Below are 24,787 nucleotides of genomic sequence, written 5' to 3'. Positions count from 1 at the left end.
ATTGTCTCAGGAATCCCTCATGGGGAAGCTTAAGCCAGTTCCCTTTTAGTTTTATTTGTGGACTGGTGGGAAACATGAGTGAGGGGACAGGGATGGATGGTGATGGTAGAGAAACAAAGGATATTCTGAGAAAGGAGCTAATGGGTGCTTCTTTCTTTGTTTAAAGAACTTCCCAAAGCCTAGACCTCCCAGAAGCCACACCTCCCCAATGGCAGTGCCTCCCAGCAAGCCCCACCTTACCAGGGCCCTTCCTGCCCATGGCCCCACCTCCTGAGGGCCCTGCTTCCCAGGGGCCACAGGCTGAGCTCCACTCCAAGTCCTGACTCTGGTTGGCCAAGCTCCTCTCCCTCCCTGGATTTGACTTGCACTTCCTTCTCAGACCGTTCTCCTCTAAGGCAGAAAAAGCCCAGAAGTAAGTGATTTCTCCTGTTTTTAGAGTTGTCAAGAAAAGTGAGACAGAGCCATAGAGGAAGAAGGTTGGGCTTGGAGTGCTTCTGGCAGTCCAAGTCCTGTGGAGTTTCAGCAGAGGGTATTTTATGGTGCCAGAGATAGACTTTGGGTTGGGGGGCACACCAGAAGTTTTGTGAGTTTGGGAAAGACAGGGAGGTTTGCTGTGGTCAGAATGATTTGGAGGCCTACACTCTGTTCTCCTCTAGACCAGACATGTTCTCACCTCTACTGAGGAAAATATGAGTTAAGGGGGCTTGTTCCTTGACACTTCTCCTTCAGCACTCTTCTCACCTCTTAGCCCTGCCCTCCTTCCTAGTCTTTCCTTTCTGACCTGATGCAGAGCTTGCTTTCTTCATCTTTGTCTCTCCCACAGGGCCCTGCACATAGTATGCTTAGACAAGTTCTTTGAGTCAATGAAGATTCTTCCATCTGGCTTGCTGCCTGCCTCCTCCATGTTTTGCCTCCTTTGTCACTGGAGAGTCTGAAAGTCTCTGTGTCATGTCTTCTTAAAGAGAACATTGGTGTAGACTTTGCAGAATAGTCCAGTGTGATAAGGGGGTCCCTGATCACCAGAGAGGATTTGAGGGGTTTCTTCCTCCAGGCTCAAGGAACTGAGTATCTATTTTTTACAGCTTCTGAAGATATCTCCCTGATTTTCTTATCTAATTTTATTTTATTTTTTAAAGATTTTATTTATTTATTTGACAGACAGAGATCACAAGTAGGTAGAGAGGAAGGCAGGCAGGGGGCGGAGGGAAGCAGGCTCCCTGCTGAGTAGAGAGCCCGTTGTGGGACTTGATGCCAGGACCCTGGGATCATGACCTGAGCTGAAGGTAGAGGCTTTAACCAACTGAGCCACCCAGGTGCCCCTTTTTATCTAATTTTTAAAAATCTGTGGTGGGAATTGATTATAGGCCAGGTCAGACTGTAGGAGGGAAGATTACCAAGGTCCGTGGGGTGTGACCGACTCATGGTCTTTGATACACTGGGTTTTCTAGAGTCAATTTGCTGTTATCACAAAACATATTTGCAACTCTTAAATTTCAACGGCCCTTGGAGGCTTTAACTGTTCTCTGCTCTCCTCCCTACCCCACCAGCATGAACACTGTAGGCCACACCCCAACACCAGAAGCCCAGACAACACTTGTCCATGCATGACACCGGTGTTATTATTACATGTGGTGAATGGGTATTTCTAGGTCATCTTTCTCCTGCCATCTAACAGTTCTTGAGCTACTTCTGTCTATTATCAATTGATAGGTGTTATGTGCTTCCAGAAGGCAGATTCCTTTTACCTTTGGTTAAAGCAAAATCATGTGGAAAGGCAAATTTCTTTACCTAGTATATTTCAAGTTGATCAATACGATCTTTGGATTATGTTCATTTACCTTATTCCTGTCTTTTTTTTCTTTGATTATCACAGAAATCACAAAACAGAATGGGAATGAGAACTAACTAGGAAGAGGGATAAAGAGTGTTGCTTAAAAAGTGGAGGTGGAAGCTCTTTGTTGTAGATTATGTTGCCTGAGCTGGGGTGAGGCAGATGTGTCTTGGTGGAAAACCCATACGGATTTATATTTGGAGAGCAGCTCAGGACTTTGAGGCAGGATGCAACTTTCATACGATGTGGTGTCTTTCCTACAACATAACAAACAGGTTAACTTTCTAAGGTAGCAGGTGGCCCTGTGGAGCAGCTATCTAGGGTTATGAGAGGACCAAACACTCTCTGGAGAGAGGACAGAGAGCCAGCCGAGGATGCATGTAAAGATGTGAAGGAAGATAGCCAGGGAGACAGCTGGCTTTTCCTAAGCCACACTGTATGCAGTGTATTACTGAGGGTGTGTGTTGGGAGTAAGTGCATGGAAGAAGGACAAGGAGCTCTGACCACTCACAACTGCTAGTTTAAAAGTGGAGACCAAGTATAGTGATGGATGGAAACACTGGATGGATTTCTAGATTCTGTGCTTACAAAGAAAGGAAAGGATTTGAGGTTGGGGTGGGGGGGAAGCTGTTTAGCAAGGCTTCCTGGAAAAAAAATGAGCATGGATCCGTGTTCATTGTAGACAAAAGCCTTCCTAAATTATAGATATGGTTTAGAAAATAAGGTGGACAGGCAGATGGATTTCCTTCTATTGTTTGTTCCTGAGGACTTTGATTAGGTGTTTTGTGTTGACAGGATGAAGGTTGAGCAACAGAATTTGAGAATCAGAGAGAGAAGAAAAAAATGACTTTCACTGTTGAAATCAATGTATCACATCACTTTTTTTTTGTTTTGTTTTGTTTTCAATTTATTTATTTTCAGAAAAACAGTATTCATTATTTTTTTCACCACACCCAGTGCTCCATGAAATCCGTGCCCTCTATAATCCCCACCACCTGGTACCCCAACCTCCTACCCCCGCCCCTTCAAACCCCTGATTGTTTTTCAGAGTCCATAGTCTCTCGTGATTCACCTCCCCTTCCAATTTACCCCAACTCCCTTCTCCTCTCTAACACCCCTTGTCCTCCATGATATTTGTTATGCTCCACAAATAAGTGAAACCATATGATAATTGACTCTCTCTGCTTGACTTATTTCACTCAGCATAATCTCTTCCAATCACATCACTTTCTAATCCTTTATTTGCACACCCTTCCTGGCTTTCCAGCTTTCTTTCTAATCTTGCTTGGAAAATCTCATTCTGATTCTTTCTGGTAGCCCATTTAGTTTCTGAAGACCTCTAGAAGCCAAAGCTCAGGTTTTCTGACTTATCCAGTTATCTTGTTTTGGTGTGATAGAAATGTTGAGAATTTCCAACACTGGATTGTGACTGAAACTGAATGTTTCAAATTAATGAATGAGGAAGGTTGCGTTTAACTCTGTCCTCTTTGAAGTTACACAAAAGGACTACGAAAAGCTGCCTTGTTCACAACCATCCCAGAATGATACTGGGCAATATGGAGTCCATACAGCCTCTAGAGAAGTTCTGGCTGCTTTCTTGTTGACCCAAATAATTATGCAATGATACTAGTGTAGTGTGTGCTTGTAGCAGGGACTCCATAGGTAGAGTGGGAAGGAAGCAAAAATGTTTTGGTCTTATCTACATAGATTTGGGGCTACATTTGGCGGGATGGATTTGGTGTGGAACAGTGTTAGTCTGCATCACAACAGATTTTCACTGACTTGGAATTCAGCCTCTGCCAGGCTGGGATGGCATTTGACAGGTGTAGTGCTGGGGTGCTAGGGTAGGGAGGTGACTTGTAGGAGGTGGCTGTGTTTCCTCTTGGTCTAATGGGCAGACAGTTTGGGAGCTGCCTTACCTTCAAGTTTAAGTTTCATTGCACCTAGCAAAATTTACATGCAGAATTAGAGTTTTTAGTCTCATGGAGAGACTACAAAGCAGGTTCTACCTTACAGAGCTTTTATTTTTGAAAGGGAAACAAAGGCTTGTTCCAAATAATATGCAAACAGAATAAGTAAGAACATATGTCAGAGGATGCCTGGTGATTCATTGGGTGAAGTTCTCAGAAAACTCCTGGAAGATAAGTCTGGATATTTATTTTCTTTTTTTAACTAGTGTTTCTTTTATTTTTAAAGATTTTATTTATTTAGCTATTTATTTATTTATTTATTTATTTATTTGAGAGAGAGCACAGAAGGGGGTGGAGGGACAGAAGGAGAGGGAGAAACAGATCAGGGATCCCAATGTGGGGAATTGAACACAGAACCCGGGGATCATGACCTGAGCCTAAGGCAGATGCTTAACCCACAGAGCTACCCAGGTGCCCTGGATATTTGTTTTCTTTAGTAGGGGCTGAATTTGATTACTTCAGCTTTCTTTCCAGTGTTTCAGGGAAGCTCTCTGACCTATACTTCCCTTTCCTCAGGGGAGAAATTGCACATTTACTACTACTGCAATAGTTTCTTTCTGTTTTCCTTTCCTGCAGTGACCCAAACTGAAAATAATAAATATAATAGTTATTATATTATATTTTATATATAATTATTATATATAATATATAAATAAATCATTATATAATATATAAACTAATTATTATATATAAATGACATCAATACATAATTGTATATAAATATTATTTATATTATATATTATATAATGAAATAAATATAATTATTATAATAAAATATAATTATTATAAATATATAGTTATAATATATAATATATTATATAATATTATATCTACTATATAATATAGTCATTTTATAATAATATAATACATAATAATATACAATATTAAATATAATTATTATTATTATTATTACATTTTGGTATCTAGACCTGTGGTAATATCTGTAGAACATGTTTAACTAGTTCCATCTATTTGGGTAAATGGATTTACTGGTTCAAGGTGTGGTGGATCTTGTTTTGTGCTTTTGGTGGGGGCCATGGAAGGAAGGCCTAAAGAGACTCTATTTATTGGATCATGGCTCAAACTGAAGATGTAGCTTGAATTTGATGTTTTCCTGGGAAACATTTATACACAATGCCAAGATGGAGTAATTCCTCACCTTTCATGCAGCCTTCTCAGACTGACCAGAGCAGGATACACAGAAGATACTTGCTAGTCTTACCAGCACTGGAATATGAGGTATTCCTACTCCTACCTTCCATCAAATAGGAAGTCATCTGGGATCCTGACATGCCCTTGTCTTGACTGTTCATTTCTGATAGAGGAATACACTTCTTGGTTCATAGTTTATGTATCTTTTATTTGGTTTGGCAGCTTCAGAGGTGTTCGAGAAATACCCTTAATTTTACATTCTCAGGAGGGAGAATTTTCTATTTGCACTCTGCATAACTGAGTGAATGATGATTTGGGTGTAATGGTGGTGGTGTTGATAATTTAGGGGGAAAAAATGTTGTATTTGATTGAATTCTTTTGCACAGAGAATCAGTGCCATGTTGGAATTTTCTTACTTGGAATTTGTGTTTGTGTTCATTTATGCTTAGTTAAAATTCAGATCCTTAATAGATTGGATTTGTTCTTTCTCATTTAGAAACGCTTTGTGGCTTCAACTTGAGGTACAATCCAGTTTCTCACTTTAGACCCAACCTAAACTACACCAAACCCATCTGTGTAGTTATTTACAGACAGTATCTGAAAAATGATAACAAATAGAGAAAATTCTTTTCTCTAAGAGCTTACAATATAAGGGCACTTCATGAATACTCAATCCCTTATCATCCTGAAACAAGTGAATTCCTATTCCACACACCCTTCAATCAATCGACTATCGTACGCTCCTCCCGTCTGCAAGCTATCCTTACATGTAGTTATTGCAGTTTGAGTGTCGTGTCGTGTTGCCTGATGTCAGAGCATTAGGTGACTTATTTTCCAAATAAAGTAAAGCAGTGAAAGTAATAAAATTCTGTGTTGTCTCTTCAGCTGTTGCACATCAAGGAGATGACACTGGAGCAGACCATAATTGGCTGACTTGAGTTACTTCCTTTTTACCTTCCTTTCATTGTGGCGAAAGAGACTTGGGTCTCAGTTCCTGTGTCAGACTCTGGCTTCACCAAACTGGGCTGTACATCCTAGGGTACTTCCTTGGCTGTGGCCAGTTAACTCTTTGTACCTCAGGCTTCGGCTGGGAAAGGAAAGGCAAGCTGAGAGTGTCATCAGACAGAAGCTCTGCTCCTGGGTACCACCTCTTACCTACTACTTGTGCCCTTTTCCCTAACTGGGTGTTTTCCCAGTGCAGAGTTCTAGGACAGTGAGTTTACCAGTGGACCTTAATAAGGGGAGAGCGGGGACCAAGGACAGCATACTGGAGAGATCAGATATTGGGCATGACCAGCACTTCCGGAAGGAGGTTCATATCAAACAGGGTTTAGAAAGAGCATGTTCTAGGTAGGGAGGAACAGTCCGTGTGAGAGCTGATGTTGATGCCAGCAAGATGTGCGTGTGTGGGGAAAGATTTGTCCTGTTTGAGCAGGAGCCACAGAAATGTTAGTGGTCGGAGTTAGTGGTACAAGAATAGTGAGAAGATTTAGAAATACAATCTCAGAAGTTTGGATTTAAGGGCCTCTGGGTGGTTCAGTCAGTTAAACTTCTGCCTTTGGCTCAGGTCATGATCCCAGGGTCCTGGGATCAAACCTCACATCAGGCTTCCTGCTCAGTGGGGAGCCTGCTTCTCCTTCTCCCTTTGCCCCTCCCTGTTTGTGCTTGCTCTCTCTCAGTCAAATGAATAAATAAAATCTTTTAAAAATTATTTTAGGGGCGCCTGGGTGGCTCAGTGGATTAAGCCGCTGCCTTCGGCTCAGATCATGATCTCAGGGTCCTGGGATCGAGTCCCGCATCGGGCTCTCTGCTCAGAGGGGAGCCTGCTTCCCTCTCTCTCTCTCTGCCCGCCTCTCCATCTACTTGTGATTTCTCTCTGTCAAATAAATAAATAAAATCTTTTAAAAAATAAATAAATAAATAAATAAGAATAAAAATTATTTTAAAAAACGAAGTTAGGTTTAATAGAGAACAGGTCTGGTTGTGAGTGCATATGTCTATGTGTGTGAGTATGGGTCCTTGTCTGCATTTGTATGTCTTTTTAGGACCTGAGGAAAGTGTCATTTTCCAGAAGGAGATAGCACTCACATTTCAGTTATGTGGTGCAATGTAGTGATCAAAAAGAATTTGATTTAGGGCTTTGTCCTGCTTCAAGGGCAGCACTCTGTAATGGCTGCTGGGTGAATCTGAGTGAGAGCTGAGAGGATCTCATTGTTTAGAGTTACCAAATTTATGGACCAGAAGGGTGGACCAAGGAGCATGGTAGGAGGCTGGCCCTGGGTATCCAGAGCTTGCAAACTATAGGAACTACAGATGTCTAGTGTGAACAAGGTGCAAAATGTCTACATGACTTCATTTGAATTGAATTGAGGGCTAGGTTGGTGACCCCCAAATATCTGAAACCAATGAGTTCAGTCAGAATTTCTCAGATTTATTCCAAATCATTATGCAATTTCCCTGATTAAAATTAGGACCCATAAAAGTAGCTTTGTCAGTCCTCTTGTTTCTGGACATATTTGTGATTTTCTTGTTTTTGAAACCAAAATATAGAGGCAATTCTTTATCTTCTCTGTTGATCTTCCTATGCTAATAGCATGTTCAGAATACCAATTATTCCTTATCTCAAGTGCATATTCATTAATAACATTAAAAAATAATGAGGAGATTAAAAAATAGACAAAGATGTCTTACTGATTCCTGATACCCATTGTTCTTTGTGCTTTTTTCCATCTTTGATTAAGAAATACTAACAATGCCCTCGGTGCTGTGAGCTTAGAGTTGATTACAGATATGGGTCAAAATGCAGAACACTAGTGCCCATTTTATATATTCTACTAGGTAAACTCTGGTTGTCAACAATAGTCAAGCCAGAATGATCAATCTGACATAGCTGAAATCTATTTTCCAGCATTACTCTGATGTTATAGCTGTGGGATGTGGTATCACATTTTGGAGTGACTGGAAGCTGGAATTTTTCTGATATAGGTTCTTCTGGGTTAGGCACAGAGAGGAGATTGCTATTTTCTCGGAAACATTTCCATATGCTCCTGATTGGCAGCCATGTCTAGGGAGCAAATGGCCAAGTGCAATAGGAAGCTTAAAAAGATGTTTTGTTAAACTACCCTCATTCAACTGGCACCATCTGCCTTCCTATCCTCTTTTGTTCCAGATGGGCTGTCTTTTGTAACAGATGTTCACTAATGATGTGTGCCAGCAGCATCTGGAAGCCATGGGTTGCTGAGGTTTGGGAAGACCAAACCAGGAGGTATTTAGATTTTCAGGGAAATTGAAACTATCTTCCTACTATTGGGCTCACATTTTAGAAAATGTCTGCTCCAACCCCACCTTCCATTACATAGTAAATCAAGGTTTCAATTTTTTTTTTCCCTCTGGCACATTTTAACTGCACTGAAGATGGTTCTTTTTCTTCTTAAATCTGAGGCAGTGACTAGAACATATTTGAAATAGAATGTAAAAACAATAGGATAATGAAAGGAAGTTTGGGAGAATGACTTATATTTGGCCTCTAGAGATGGATTATCCTATATTTCCGCTAACAGCCAAGCAAAAGGAGACGAGCTAAAGTGGCAGGCAGGAATTATGATTAGCTGTAATCCTGTATCTATTGGCATAGGTACAGGAATCCATTGGAATCCTTCTTGGCATCTAAAAGGATAGTCAAAACCACAATGAGATACCATTTCACAACCTGTCAGAATGGCTAAAATTAACAAGACAAGAAACGATGAACGTTGGCGAAGATGTGGAGAAAGCAGAAGCCTCCTGCATGGTTGGTGGGAATGCAAGCTGGTACAGCCACTCTGGTAAACAGTATGGAGATAAATGGATAAGGAAGATGTGGTCCATATACACTATGGAGTATTATGCCTCCATCAGAAAGGATGAATACCCAACTTTTGTAGCAACATGGACGGGACTGGAAGAGATTATGCTGAGTGAAATAAGTCAAGCAGAGAGAGTCAATTATCGTATGGTTTCACTTATTTGTGGAGCATAAAAAAAGCATGGAGGACATGGGGAGATAGAGAGGAGAAGGGAGTTGGGGGAAATTGGAAGGGGAGGTGAACAATGAGAGACTATGGACTCTGAAAAACAATTTGAGGGTTTTGAAGGGGCAGGGAGTGGGAAGTCGGGGTACCAGGTGCTGGGTATTATAGAGGGCACGGATTGCATGGAGCACTGGGTGTAGTGCAAAAATAATGAATACTGTTATGCTGAAAATAAAAAATAAATTAAAAAAAAACAGTATGGAGATACCTCAAGAAGTTAAAAATAGAGCTACCCTGTGACTCAGAAATTGCACTACTAGGTGTTTACCCCAAAGATACAAATAGAGTGATCTGAAGAGCCACCTATATCCCAATGTTTATAACAGCAATGTCCATAATAGCCAAACTATGAAAAGAGTCCAGATGTCCATCGACAGATTGATGAATAAAGAAGATGTGGCACATATGCAATATATTATTCAGCCATCAGAAAGGATGAATACTTGCCATATACATAGATGTGGATGGAACTGAAGAGTATTGTGCTGAGAAAAATAAGTCAATAAGAAAAGACAGTTGTCATATGGTTTCACTCATATGTGGAATATAAGAAACATTGCAGAGGACCATTAAGGAAAGGGAGGGAAACTGAATGGGAAGTAATCAGAGAGGGAGAAAAACCATGAGAGACACTTACCTATAGGAAATAAACTGAGGATTGCTAGAGGGGAGGTGGATGGGGGCATGGGGTAATTGGGTGGTGGACATTAAGGAGGGTAAATGATGTAATGGGCACTGGGTGTTATACGCAATCGATAAATTATTGAATCTGTGAAATGTGTAACCCTGGCAATTCACAGACCTGCACCCCTGGGGATAAAAATACATTATATGTTTATTAAAAAATAAATAAATGAATTTAATATTTAAAAAATTTTTAAAAATTATTGAATCTTACATCTGAAACTAATGATGTACTACATGTTGGATAATTGAATTTAAATTAAAAAACAAAAAGATAGTCCAGAGTTATTTTGGCCCTAGATTAGGTTTTGGATTTTAGTAGGACACTGTTTAGATAGAGCTTTCAGATTTAATGGTCCCAGGACTTCCAGCTCTGGCATGTTAGTATGTATTTTGGAAGTAAAGAAAAACATCAGCAGAGGATTACCTGGAAAGAAAGATAAGAACTGGCTCAAATACTCCTTTAATTATCATGCCCTAGAGTCTTGACTTTTCGTGGAAATAGAGTGCCACAGGAGAAAGAACATGGTCTTTGAAGTAAGAAAGAACCAGGCTGAAATTCCATCTTTTCTTTAAAGTAGCTGTATGAGCTTGGGACAGTTGTCTAACCTCTCAGTCTGTAAGTGGAATAATACTCATTTCATTGGGTTGTTATTTGGGTTCAGTGAAACCACATCTGTGCGTTACTTGCAACTTTTCAAATTCTTTCTCTTTAACCCCTCTGTCCATAGCCCTAAGTCTTGCATATATACCTTATAACCCTATTTGCCAGATACCATTGTTCTCTGCCTCCAGCCTCTGCACATGTTCCCCAATGCCTCTTAGAGTTCAGGCCTATTGGTTTATAAAGAGAATTCAGGGAAGGAGAATCCATAACCTTTACAAATGGGACATTCTCATTTTCCTACTACATTTTTAGTTTGAAAAATATCAAAACTCTGAATGTTGTAAGAAAGTACAATTAATACCCATTTTTCCCCCCAGGGTTGATCAATTGTTAATATTTTGCCATATTTGTTTGCTCTCTCCAATGTTTGTGTGAACATATAGGTATGAAATATGGTCCATATTCAAAGTTTGTTAATTTTTCCATTTTTTTTTTATCCTAAAATATCTCTCCCTGATCCTGGTGCAATCCAGGGCTCTGCATTGTATCTCATTGTCCTGTCTCTTTATTCTTCTTTAATCTGCAACAGATCCTCAACCTGCCATTCTTGACATTGACAGTTTTGAACAGCATAGGTCAGTTGTTTTATAGAAAGTCAACTTTATGTAGAAAGTTGTTTTGTAAAGTGATTGTTTTTAGCACTAGATTTCAGCTCACACATATTTGGCAGGAATATTATATGAGAATATGTTAACAACAATGAGTGCCATGTAGGAAGGATCAGGCCTTTTTCCTCCCCATTGTGTCTGTATCATCAAGCACTAGCACTGGCATTTTGAAGGTGCATAGTATTTATTGAATGAACACAATGGATGGATGACCTAAGACTTTCCCTGCCCCTTAGATTTATTAATTTTCTGAGGAGAGGAGGAAGAGCAGCCTTCTCTTTGATCTTACCCCAATTTTTATTATACATGTTTGAAGGATTAAAAGTAACCCAGGACTTATGCAAAGAGCCCACAGAGAAGGGAAATGAGTTGGGGACTATGACTTGAGGCAACCTGTGAATCTGCCTAGAGTTTATCCATAAACAGCTTCAGTGAAAACAACCCATCATGTCACTCCCCCATGGCTAGCTGTATGGCATCTCTTCTTTGGCATGTGGAAAGGGAGACAGATGGAAGCACACAGCTTGTTCAGCCCTCAATGTGTTGTCAGAAGCATCAATATCTATACATACAGGATCTGCAAAACCTGTCTTCATGCCTTATTTTCAAACTCGGGGGAAGCCTTTCCTTAGTTTGGGAGCCCAATATCTAGCTCTGTGAACATGAAAATTGATAGACAACACGTGAACCTGTCACTTTTTTAGGGTTTCCATCACACCAGGAGTAATGGCCAAAGTCCTCACAATGACTCTCAGACCATAAGTGAAGGATCTGGCTTCCTGCTTTCTCTCTGTCCTCATCCCCTACTGCTTCCCCCTCATTCACTGTGTCCTGGCCCCCCAGGCCTCATTGTTATTCCTCAAAACTAGCCAAATACCACTTCACACCCATTAGGATGGCCCCTATCAAAAACAAAACAAAACAAAATCAAAAACGAAGGAACATGAGCGTTGATGAGGATGCAGAGAAATTGGGATACTTGTGCATTGCTGGTGGGAATGTAAAATGGTACAGCCACTGTGGAAAACAGTATGGTAATTTCTCAAAAAATTAAATATACTTCTTTCATGTGATTTAGAAATCCTACTTCTGGATATATATTCCAAGTATTTGAAAGCAAGGACTCCATAAGATACTTGTACACCCATATTCATAACAGCATTTTGCACAATAGCTAATCTGTGAAACAACCCACATGCCTATCAGTGGATAAATGGATAAACAAGATGGAGGACATACAGAGAATGTAATATTATTCATCCTTAGACAGGAAGGACATTCTGACATCTGCTACAACATGGATGAACCTTGAAAACATTATGCTAAGTGAAATAAGCCAGTCACAAAAGGACATATTGTAGGATTTCACTTATAAGGCACCTAGAGTAGTCAGATTGATAAAGACGAAGTAGAATGGTGGATGTCAGGGGTTGTGGGGAGGGAAGAATGGGGAGTTACTGTTTAATGAGTACAAAGCTTCAGCTGAGGAAGATGAACAAGTTCTGGAGATGGATGGTCATGACGGCTGCACAAGAGTGTGAGCATGAGGCTGTCTTGAACCACACATTTTAAAATCATAAAACCCACTCTGAGGACATCCTAACCTTTTCTTACTTTCATTTTCTCTACAGCACTAGCTGCAAATCTAGCACAATATATATTTCTATTACTTTTTTGTTTTTTGTTTGCTTTCCTACTGCAGGAATGTAAGTAACTTGAGTGGAGGGATTTTTGTGGTTTTTTTCTGCTGCTTTATCTATAGTACTGAATAAATAGGGCCAACATATTTGTTGAATGAATAAATAAATGACCCTGATTGGACACAGACTTCTAGAGAAGATGCAAACAGAAAGAGAAAATGTGAAGATTCCATTTTTCATTTGATTTTGTTGGATAATTTTTTCTACCCTTGGATATGAGATACACAGCCCCAGTTTTCATGGTGGCTTTTTTTTTTTTTCTTTAGCAGTTATTTTTTTTTCAAGAGTTTATTTATTTATTTGTTTATTTGACAGAGAGGCAGTGAAAGAGGAAACACAAGCAGGGGGAGTGGAAGAGGGAGAAGCAGGCTTCCCGCTGAGCAGGGAGCCCAATGTGGGGCTTAATTACAGGACCTTGGGATCATGATCTGACCAGAAGGAAGATGCTTAATGACTGAGTCACCCAGGGGCCCTATGGTGGCTTTTGTTCTCTTTACCTTTTCATATGTATTCTGACCTGTTTCCACTAAAGAAGTGTTGGCATACGCATGCACCATACTTACTATAATTCGAAGCTCTCACCCTGAACTCAAAGCCTGTACTCTCATATTTCTGATTACCCCCTACCAGAGGTTCAAGGATGCTTGAATTAGGGCTTCAGAAACTCTGGGGAAGGGTGCCTGGGTGGCTCAGTGGGTTGAGCCGCTGCCTTCCGCTCGGGTCATGATCTCGGGGTCCTGGGATCAAGTCCCGCATCGGGCTCTCTGCTCGGCGGGGAGACTGCTTCCCTCTCTCTCTCTGCCTGCCTCTCTGACTACTTGTGATCTCTCTCTGTCAAATAAGCAAATAAAATCTGAAAAAAAAAAAAAAAAGAAACTCTGGGGAAGCTCAGCTATCCAAAAGACCCTATACTTGTTTGGAAGCCACTGATTTGATTGCTTCTGGAGCTTCATTGTTTGAAAATTTTTTTTTAATTTTTTATAAACATATATTTTTATCCCCAGGGGTACAGGTCTGTGAATCGCCAGGTTTACACACTTCACAGCACTCACCAAAGCACATACCCTCCCCAATGTCCATAACCCCACCCCCCTTCTCCCAACCCCCCTCCCCCCAGCAACCCTCAGTTTGTTTTGTGAGATTAAGAGTCACCTATGCTTTGTCTCCCTCCCAATCCCATCTTGTTTCATTTATTCTTCTCCTACCCTCATGGTCTGAAATTTTAAGGAAAATGAGATCATTGGTATATTTGGGGAATCAGGAAAGAGCAGTGCTTGGATACAAAGGGATTTCTATAATCTCTGGAGATGTTTCATTTAATTTCCACTTCTCTTTAACTTTGGGAACTTGAAAAATAATTATTGAATAGCCTCATTAGCCTCTTTCTCAAGTATTTCTAAAGCTTCTAGCAAAACAAAGGTGTCCAAACTACCTTTGAAACTATTCAGGAGGAGCTACAAGGCCAACTTCCTGATGGTAGGAGTGTTAACTCTCTACCAGGGTAGCCATGGAACTTAGTGCCTTGGAGAAATGTTTTGAAAAGGATAGTAGCCTTCCTAGAGATGGTGGAGTGAATACAGTGACCTCCAGGACAATGGAGAGTGGGTGAGGCTGGCTGGGAAAGAAAGATAGCATCCAATTTTATGGATGGATTGTTGGACCTGACAAGTGTTCTTCTGGGCAACATGGAATGGACTTTTGTTTTGGAGTTTGGAAGGAGCTCAGACACAGAGAAACACAGAGAGAAGAAAGGAGGTGGGGGGAGCAGCAGCCATTATGGAATTCATACAAGCTGGCTTCATGTTCCCTGACCCCTTCTGCATTTTTGAAAAAATTTTATTTATTTTTTAAATTTCTTTTCAGTGTTCCAGAATTCATTGTTTGTGCACCACACCCAGTGCTCCACGCAATACGTGACCTCCGTAATATCCACCGCCAGGCTCACCCACCCTCCCAACTCCCTCCCTTCAAAACCCTCAGTTTGTTTCTCAGAGTCCACAGTCTCTTGTGGTTGGTCTCCCCCACCTCAATTTCCCCCAACTCACTTGTCCTCTCCATCTCCCCTTGTCCTCCATGTTACTCCTTATGCTCCACAAATAAGAGAAACTATATGATACTTAACTCTCTCTGTTGACTTATTTCATTCAGCATACTCTCTGCATTTTTTAAAACACATCCCCTGAACAAGCACTTCCTTTGGGAGAGACCATTTACTAATGAAACTGAGATTCATAGACCCAGGGCCCCATTAGGAAACCCCCAGGAAATCCTCCTGAAATACATGGTGTACATGTTTTAGTCTCCTGTTTCACCTCTGTTTGGTCCTTTCTCTGTTTCTTAAGAAACAAAACAAACAAACAAAAAAACAAAACAAAATAATGCCTCTTCTAGGAATTTCAAGATATATGGTCAGTCGATATACCTGTATATTCATTTTCTCTGTCCTAAATGTTTCTTTGGGTGTGGTGCTTGCTACTTTTATGAACAGATCCTTGTCCACAGTAGTGAGGGTTGGGGATGAGAGTGTGGAATTCAGAAGGAGGAGGTATATAGATCCTGAATTTAAGTGACATACCCAGGACACCAGCAATCAGAAAGGGAAAATTTCTCAACTGAGGATCAGTTGCATGTTGTAATTGATAGAGATGGTGGTTAGTCAGGATGACTTAGGAAAACCTTCCTAGACATAGGGGAAAATGTTGTAGAATATGATTGAGAAGAGCTGGATGGTTAAGATTAGACAGAAAGGAGTGAGGGAGGCATTCCTGAAAGAGCAGGTAAATTACCCAGGCCAAAGGCTTCATACGAAGGGTAAGTTAGGATGTGAGGAGCTGAGACAGGAAGGAGGTGAGCCTGAGGGTAGGGAGAGCATTGGGATGGGGCTATGACCACTAGGTCAGAGAGTCTGGACTGAATAGAAACTATTGAAATTATCACCGATTATTGCAAAGAGATTGAGCATTTCTGAACATGGCATTTAAGGACAATGTTTTTCTGTGTTGTTATAAGTTGGATTTGTGGTAGGCTCTCTCAGGATTCACAATCATGGCTTTGCCTTCTTTTCTGTAAGTCTGCTTTTTAATTTGTCCTGCCTGCTTCTGTTGGAGTCATAAAATATTATTTAATTCCCAGATGTTCTGTTCTTTGGGCCGTTTCTCTAGTATTTTCATACTTTGTCTGTAGGCCCACTTTCCCTCATCTTCAGTAAAGGTGGGAAGAACACAAAGACCACCCTGCACAACACAGCTGAGGAAAACAACAATTATCAGTCATTACCACCCCACCCCCCGCCCCGACTCTGACACTCAGATGATGTTCCTCTGAGATTCCTGCTCAGGGTCCATGGATGGACTTCAGAAGAGTGTATGACTTTTTTTTTTTTCCAAGATGACTATCCTCAGAGGTGTCTGTGATTCAACAAATGTTAGGAACCACTGTTGTATCTTTGTAGGGAGGTAGATGGCTGGGGATGGTTCCCCAGAGAGAGAAACACGGCAAAAGCATCCTTAGTGTCAACTACAGGATCCTCCAAAGACAGTTGAATGACCTGATGGAGAAAGAGGAATTGGGAAAAAGGAAATGGGCTCAGAGGGAACTAGTAGGAGGGGTGCCCCATCTTCCCTTGTTCTGAACCCTCTTACTGGCTGGTATTCCTTCTTTGTATTCTCCATATCCTGACCATCACAGGATTCCGGTTCCCCTTCCCATTAAATCTACTGAATGTCTACCATTTATCAGGCTCTGTACCAGGTCCTCTCACAACATTATCTCCCAAAATTCCCATGTTGAACCTGCAGTGCACAGAGTGGAGTCAGTCCCTCTATCAGTCATGGCATGTTTGCACCATCACTTCTAGTCAGGGCCCTTTTTAGTGCATTTTATTTTCCTCTTCATCCTTTTCTCTATTCTCATTCCCTCTTCTCAGTGGAGACACTTCCTTTAACGTATTTAACAAATGCTCTTCCATACTACACATAACTAACTATGTGTAGTAATATATTCTCATCCATTCAACAAATACAGTGATGGACTATGTGTCAGGCACAATTGTAGGTATGGGAAATACAGCCAGGAGTAAAGGAGTGGGGGAAAGAAGCTCCCTGCTTCTTGGAACTTACATTCCTTTTCAGGGAGACAAATCATGAAGAAATAAATAAGTAAAAGATACAGTATCTTAAATAGTGACAAATACTAGGGGGGAAAAAAAGAAAGGCTGGGGATCATGTCTGCTGTCTATGGTTAGGAGCAGATTGCAGTTGTGTGTGTGATGATTCAGGAAGGCCGTGCCAATAATCCTGCTATTTCACCAAATTCAGTTAAGAAAGCAACCATGTGGGGCACCTGGGTGGCTCAGTGGGTTAAGCCACTGCCTTCGGCTCAGGTCATGATCTCAGAGTCCTGGGATCGAGCCTCGCATCGGGCTCTCTGCTTAGCAGGAAGCCTGCTTCCCTCTCTCTCTGCCTGCCTCTCTGTCTACTTGTGATCTCTCTCTCTCTCTCTCTGTCAAATAAATAAATCTTTAAAAAAAGAAAAAGAAAGCAACCATGTGGCTATCTGGGCCAGAAGTGATGCATTTATAGAGGACAGCCAGTGCAAATGCCCTGAGGTAGGGTCTTACCTGGTATTTGAGGAGGCCAGAATGGTTAGGAGGCCAGTGCCTAGAGAGAAATGAGTAGGAAGAGAGAGAAACAGAGATTAAATGGTATCAGGGTCAGTGATAAATACTGTAGGACTTCATAGGTCATTGTAAATACACACTTCGGCTTTAGTCTGAATAAAAAGGGAAACCAGTGGAAGAAAACGGACAGAGGTATGTCCTGACATTTTAACAGATATAGGTGTATCCATGACAAATCTACAATGTTTTTTGGTTGTCTTAAAAGGCATTGTGCTAGGGGTGCCTGGGTGACTCAGTGTGTAAGGCATCTACCTTCAGCTCAGGTCATGATCCCAGGGACCTCGGATGGAGCCCCAAGTGTCCACTGGGCTCTTTGCTCAGTGGGAAGTCTACTCCTCTCTCTCCCTCTGCCCTCCCAACTCTCAAGCTCTCTCTCAAATAAATAAATAAGTAAAATCTAAAAAAAAAAAAAGAAAAGGCATTGTGCCATACACTTTATTCTGTCTTTACTTTTGGTACCTAACATAGTTTCTGAGATCTACCCAAATTTTGCTGTCTGTAAATCTGCTTCATTATCTCTTACTGCAGTGCAGCATTTCATCATGTACATATGGCATATTTTACTTATCTATTCCTCTAGGAATAGTCGCTGACACAGCTTCCACTTCCTGCCACCACAAACAATCCTGTGATGAATGTGCTCACATGGGCTCCTTATGGACTCAGGAGAGTCTCTTTGGAGTGTGCACCTCATGGGAGGGTGTGTGCATTCTTAATTCCACTTGGATAGTGCTTCAGGATGGTGCCCCAGTGACATTCCCACCAACTGTGTGATGATTTTTATCTCCTCACTGAATTCTCATGCTGATCCAATGAGGGAGGTCAGGTGAGGCCCCTGGTGGATGAGGAGATCGAGGCTTAGAGAAAGTGAGCAAACTCCCGAGTTCATGTAGTCACGAGGAAGGGCCAGGACCTCACATGTAAAATTCTGCCATAGTGTTCATTGTTCTTACATCTATAGTACCCAGCACTGCCTGTTCCAGAAATAAGACGAGGCATCTGCAGGCAAAGAGACTATTACCATCATCATCATCATCATTATCATTGTATTTGAGCCTTGCATTTTTTGATTCCTGGTCTAACTCAGTGAGCCTAGGACCCTCACGTGTTTAGGACCAGCATGTTTGAAGGTATCCAGTTAGAGTCCTTTGAATTTTAGGGAAAATTATATGGAATATACTAATTTCATTGTTTCATCAGGGCTAACAAACAGGGATCGACTGTTTAGTGGATGATTTTTGAAGCTAGACCTTTATAAAAACTAAGTATTACCAACTTTGGGGGACTTCAGATCAGATTTCAATATTAAATCTTAGGTAAGTTGTATTATTTCCATATTTTTTGGTAAGCACTGAACTAAGAACTTTGCAGGCATCATTTCACTTACTCCTCACAACTATCCTAGATGGTATTTACTTGACTATTCAACTATTGTGGAAACTAAAGCCACAAGAGGAGAATTAATTAGTCCAGAGTCACCAGATGGGAGGTTGAGGTGCTATTTGAACCTGAACAGTCTACCTGAAGAACCTTACTCCTAACGACTCAACTGTGCTGCCTTCCTGTAAAGGAAACTTCTAGAATCCCTTCCCCTTGAACTTGAGGACAGTTTCTTGTCACTTGTGTGGTTTAGAGCAGTCATGGGAAGTATAGGGCTAGTGGACAAGAATCTCCTAGGGAGAGGATCTGAAGTTTGAAAATGTCCCCAGGTGTCTTCATTATGCCTCCCTCTGTCCCCCAAAGTGAGAACCTCTGCCTTAAGACATCCTGCCTGGATTATAGGGCCTGAACATGAAGTTTCTCTAACTGGGTATGGGTTATTAGTTGCCTATAACCCAAGACATTCTCATATTTTTAAAACAAGTGTCCTCAAAAGGAAGCAATTCTTTATCACTTATGTGTGGCTTATAGCTTCCATGAATGATGTGTAGTCAAGGTTTTCCACTCAAATTTTTCATTTTGATTGGCTTCTTCAAGGAAGGTGATACCATCCATATCTTTACCTGAGCCAGTTATTATAAAAGCTGCTTGGCTACGAAGTATTATTTCAAACTCAAGTAGATATGAATTCTAGACTGTATGCTCTTTTGGGTTTCTCTTCTCAGTGTGGTCATTTGGTTAACAAATACTTATGAGCATCTACATCAGTCTGATAGAGGAGACAGGCAGCTGGCCTGGAATTTAGATACCTTAGTATCAATGGCACATGGGGGAAGCCAGGTGCTATAAGAACACATTGAAAGGGCAACATAAGGGTCAGGGGAGATTTCCGAGGAAGTAACTTCTAAGCTGGGAACTGAAAGAGAAGTGGGGTTTGGCTACATGAAGGGGCCAAAATGTCATTAAAGGCAAAGGAACAGGGTGAGTGTAGAAATTTTCAACTGGAGCAGGAACTGGGGAGGGGATGAGGCTAGAGAAATTAGCTCAAGTCATATTATGAAGGAAGGAGGGACTATGAAGGAAAGGCAGTGGGGAACCATTGAAGAGTTTGAAGCCTGGGGGCTGGTGGGGGACACCTCAATAACACTTATTAATATAGACAGGTTCCATGAGTGAATAATTGGCTCTCCTTATCTCTCACACATTATTGTTGGTAAATCATAACATTGGAGCTGTTAAGTGGCAAATAAGGAGTCTGGAGAGATGGATTAGTAGACAGAAGATCTGACCCATAACTCAAGGGTTCCTTGTGGTCACTATAGAGATGACTTCTCAATTTTGACTTGATCTTTCTATCTTTAAAAACCTCTGACAATATTTCCTAAAATTCTCTCAAAACAAAGCATGAGTAGGAAGGGTAGTGGGGGGCTGCATGTCTTTCTTTTCTCCGTTCTTCACTACTCCTTTGTGGGGCTTGGCTGTGAATTATTACTCCCGATCCTTTCTCCCCTGAGGAGGAAACCATTTGAATGTAGCAGGAGAGGAGGGGGAAGAAGGACCCTCATGCCAGTTCCTTCATTAAGAAAATATATTTGGCATGCTGAGAGCATGTTTTGAATTAGTTAAAAATGACTCCATCTGAAAAATTAATAGGAGGTTACAAGTGAATGTTTTAATACAAGCTCACAGAGCAGAGCAGATTCTCCAGGACCCTGGCAGCTGAGATCACAGGGTGTGTATAGAGCACAATGGTGCTAGTGAAGAGACTGTCCAAAGAAGTGAATTCGCCTTCTCTCCTGGAACCCAGAGAGGAGGAAACAAAGGAATTGTTTTGGTCATGAGCTTCTGAGCTAGATGACTTATTTTTCTCCCTTTGGATCTCACTCTCATGTCTGAGGACATAAAAATTATAGTGAATTTTGCCTGGATGATTTGGGTGAGATGTACTGAATTTTGGAATTCATGAAACTACCTTTCTGGCTCCCCTCCCATCTCAGTCCTGAACCCTGGGTTGGCTGCTGCCATCATTTCTCCAGTATTTCCTTCCCATATAGCCTAGTCCTCTCCTTCTTGCAGGTGGTTATGAAGGTCTTGCCCCTTTCTCCTTCTTCCTCTCTGTTCATAACACCCCTGTGGGCCAAGTGGATAAAGGGAAGGGGAAGACTATACATTCTTGGCCATCAGCATAGCTAAATGATGATGCAGAATGAGGAGAAAGGGGTGGCAAAGTGCCACCTGACCTTGGCTAACTCATGTTGGGGTAAGGGTTTGTTTTCTTTCTTTAAAGATTTTATTATTTATTTATTTGTTCATTCATTCGTTCATTCATTCATTCATGGGAGACAGAGAGAGAGAGAGGCAGAGGCAGAGGGGGAACATACTCCCCACCAAGCAGGGAGCCCGATGCAGGACTCAATCCCAGGACCCTGGGATCACTACTGGAGCCGAAGACAGATGATTAACCAACTGAGCCACCCAGGGAACTGGGGTAAGGGTTTTAAGACCAGTGGACCAATATTTGTATTCTAACCTTAGATTATATTTTAAAAGTGATTCTGTAATTGTAACAAGGACCACTAGTCTGTGAATTAATGAGTCATAACTCATGCTCAAGTACCATGCATATCCTGTATATGAATAACTGCACAGTACATTCATGCCCTGTTGAGTCTTACAGCTTAATTAGTACATGAACCCGCATGACTTAGAGGAACTCAAATAGGATTATGTCATGTAGGGTGCACAACAGGAGAATGTGGGGAGAAAGTCAGTTGGTTTTTATTTCTGGGAGAGTCAGTTGATTTTTATTTTTATTTTTTTTAAAGATTTTATTTTTTTATTTAACGGAGAGACAGCAAGAGAGTGAAATACAAGCAGGGAGGGTGGGGGAGGGAGAAGCAGGTGCCTTGCTGAGCAGGGAGCCCAATGTGGGGTTCAATCGCACGACCCAGGATCATGACCTGAGCTGAAGGCAGACAGTTAATGACTGAGCCACCCAGGTGCCCTGCCTGTTGATTTTTTTTTTATGTCTTTTGGTGTTAGTTTCTGTGATACTTGGGCTGCAACAGGTGACATGTGACTTTTGAGCACTGGTTGAACGCCATTGTTCAGTAAATATTTATTGCTTACTTAGGCATATGGAGCGACAGCACATATAAGAAAAATACGAAGCAGCAGCCTGAAGCCTGAGTGATGGAATTCAGGAGCCCCAAGCCAACTACACTAACTCAGCCTCACAGAACCTGATCTGAGACACTCAGCAACCTGAACTTGCTACAGATCTCTGATATGGAATCCTCTTCAATTCCAGCTAGAAGGCCGTGGGAGACACTTCACAGATTCAGTCAAAAGCTGGTACGCAGACGAATGCTAGAGCAAGATGTGACTAAGACTGACTCTGACAGAAGACTGAGCACTCTGGATTTAGTGTCCCTGGGTGTGCACCTCACAGTGGGTGTAGGTGTGTATATCCTGGCTGGTGAGGTGGCCGGTAATCAAGCAGGACCATCCATTGTGATCTGTTTTTTGGTGGCAGGTCTAACTTCATTATTGGCTGGACTGTGCTATGCAGAGTTTAGTGCACGGATTCCCCTTTCTGGCTCTGCATATCTCTACGCCTATGTCACTGTAGGTGAAATCTGGGCCTTCATCACTGGCTGGAACCTCATCTTCTCCTATGTTGCTGATACAGCCAATATGGTCTGTGCCTGGATGTCAGCTTTTGACAACATGTTTGGGTACCAGATCTCTCAGTCCCTGCGTGAAAACATCTTATTGCATTTTCCCCAGGTCCTTGCAGAGATTATAGGCTTCTTTATTGTGGGCATTGTGTTTTTGCTCATTGGATTACTGACTTTGAGGTTTAGGGAGTTGATGCTGCTAACCAAAGTGGTCACATTGGTGAGACTTTTGATTCTCAGTTTTGTCATCATCTCTGGCTTCATTAAGGGGGACCTGCATAACTGGAAGCTCACAGAACAAGACTACAGAAAGGATGAACTCAATGGCACCTCTAGCTTGGGCCCTCTGGGCTCTGGAGGATTTGTGCCTTTTGGCTTTGCGGGGATTCTCCATGGATCAGCTACCTGTTTCTATACATTTGTAGGTTTCGACAACATTGTTACCAGAGTTGAAGAAGCCCAGAACCACCAGCGTTCCATCCCCATGGGCATTGTGATGTCACTTCTCATCTGTGTTTTGGTGTATTTTGGTGTCTCTGCAGCCCTTACACTTATGGTTCCTTACTATCAGATTCAATCTATGAGCACCTTGCCTGAGGCTTTTCTCCATATTGGCTGGGACCCTGCCTACTATGCTGTAGCTTTGGTATTCCTCTGTAGTCTTTCTGTCAGGCTCCTGGTTTATATGTTCCCCATACGTCAGTTGATATATGTCATGGCAGAGGATGGCCTCCTGCTCCCTGTCCTTGCCAGAATCCATACTGGCACCTATATGCTCGTCATGGCCACTGTGATCTTTGGCATTATTGCAGCAATCATGGCATTCTTCTTGAGACTTGCTGATCTTCTGCAACTCATGTCAATTGGGACCCTGCTAGCTTATTCCTTGATGGCTTTTTGTGTTCTCATTGTCAGGTATCAACCTGAGAGGAAGAAGGGGGGAAATGAAGTACAGATGCAGGAGGAGAATGGGGGAAATCAAACACAGGAGCAGGAGGAGACTGCACCTTCCACAGAGAAGCTGACTCTACGAGGACTATTTTTTCCAGACAGCCCCACCCCCACTCTGCTCTCTGGCCAGGTTGTCATTGTTTGCTCCTCACTGCTTGTTCTGCTGCTGACTCTCCTCTGCCTGGTGCTGGCCCACTGGCCAGGTCTGCTTTCTGGAGACCCAGGGCCGATCACGGTGGTTGTGCTGCTCCTGGTGCTCATCACTGGGATCACTGGGGTCATCTGGAGACAGCCACAGAGCTCCACTCCCCTTCAATTTAAGGTCCCTGCTGTGCCTCTCCTCCCAGTCTTGAGCATCTCTGTGAATGTTTGCCTTATGACGCAGATGTCAGCTGTCACCTGGGCCCCAGTTTGTATCTGGATGCTGATTGGGTTTGTTATCTACTTCACGTATGGAATCCAGCACAGCCTGGTTGCACAGCCCCATTGAAGTTGGGGCCCAAACTCTAGACCTTGAACTCAGCAGTGCCAATACATATTTGATTTGACATCATCACCCCGAATGCTGTGTGGTCCTCTGCACAATGACGGAGAGTACCTCTGAGCACATACAAAGCTATGCCTCCATGGCATGTTGGTGGGAGAACACTAATAGAGCTCTGTATTCATTGTGTTGTGAAGGACGTGTGTTTTCTCTTCCTCCCCCTTTTTTTTTCTGTCTCCTTTTACTTGTGTCTGTAGCTGCTTGCTGGCTTTTAAAAAAAAATTATTATAATAAAAAAGAAAAAATGTTTTTGTTTCTTTGGATAAATATCCAGTAGTGGGAATACTGGATCATATGGTAATTCTATTATTAATATTTTGAGGAATCTTGGTACCATTTTCACAGTGGTTGCATTGATTTACTTTCCCAAGAAGAGTACACAAGTGTTCCTTTTTCTCCACATCCTCTCTAATACTTTTTGTCTTCCTAGATGTAGGTATTTTGAGGAAATCAAGTGATATTTCATTGTAGTTTTTATTTACATTTCCCTGAAGTTTAGTGATGCTGAATATCCTTTTATGGGTCTGTTGGTCATCTCTTTGTTTTCTTTGGAAAAATATTTAGGTCTTCTGCCCATTTTAAAATTGGATTTGTTTTTATTGTGTGTGTGTAAGTTCTTTATGTCTTTTGGGTATTACCCCTTATTGGATATATTATTTGCCAAATCTTCTCCCATTCAATAGGTTGCCTTTTTGTTTTGTTGATGATTTCCTTTTCTGTGAAGAAGTGCTTACATGAATTCAAAAAGACATAGGCACCCTTATATTTATTGCAGCATTATTTACAATTGGATATGGAAGGAACCCAAGCATCCATTGACAGATGAATGGATAAAGAAGATGTAGTAGTATGTGCATACACACACACATACA

The 24,787-nt window shown here is 41.6% G+C and overlaps 1 protein-coding gene across 2 annotated transcripts; it reads left to right on the top strand.

The window, feature by feature from the left end:
- Nucleotides 1–265: 265 nt before the first annotated feature.
- LOC101687036 (cationic amino acid transporter 3-like) lies at nucleotides 266–24,513 on the top strand. Of its 2 annotated transcripts, none has more exons than XM_045073245.1 (2): nucleotides 266–412; nucleotides 21,874–24,513. In XM_045073245.1, exon 2 carries the CDS (start codon nucleotides 22,029–22,031, stop codon nucleotides 23,859–23,861), a length of 1,833 nt encoding a protein of 610 aa, XP_044929180.1. In that variant the 5' UTR covers nucleotides 266–412; nucleotides 21,874–22,028; the 3' UTR covers nucleotides 23,862–24,513. The 2 variants fall into 2 exon arrangements, with proteins under 2 accessions (XP_044929180.1, XP_044929181.1); XM_045073246.1 differs by lacking the exon at nucleotides 266–412 and adding an exon at nucleotides 21,189–21,228.
- The last annotated feature ends 274 nt before the right edge of the window (nucleotides 24,514–24,787 follow it).

This window comes from Mustela putorius, unplaced genomic scaffold, assembly GCF_011764305.1.
Source record: "Mustela putorius furo isolate JIRA1106 unplaced genomic scaffold, ASM1176430v1.1 tig00537227_pilon_pilon_pilon, whole genome shotgun sequence".
Taxonomy (NCBI): Eukaryota; Metazoa; Chordata; class Mammalia; order Carnivora; family Mustelidae; genus Mustela; species Mustela putorius.
This window is presented reverse-complemented; position numbering and strand designations above follow the sequence as displayed.

Bases quoted from the DNA above. Each gene is read 5' to 3' on its own strand.
- LOC101687036 (XM_045073245.1), top strand. From the start codon at position 22,029: ATGGAATCCTCTTCAATTCCAGCTAGAAGGCCGTGGGAGACACTTCAC.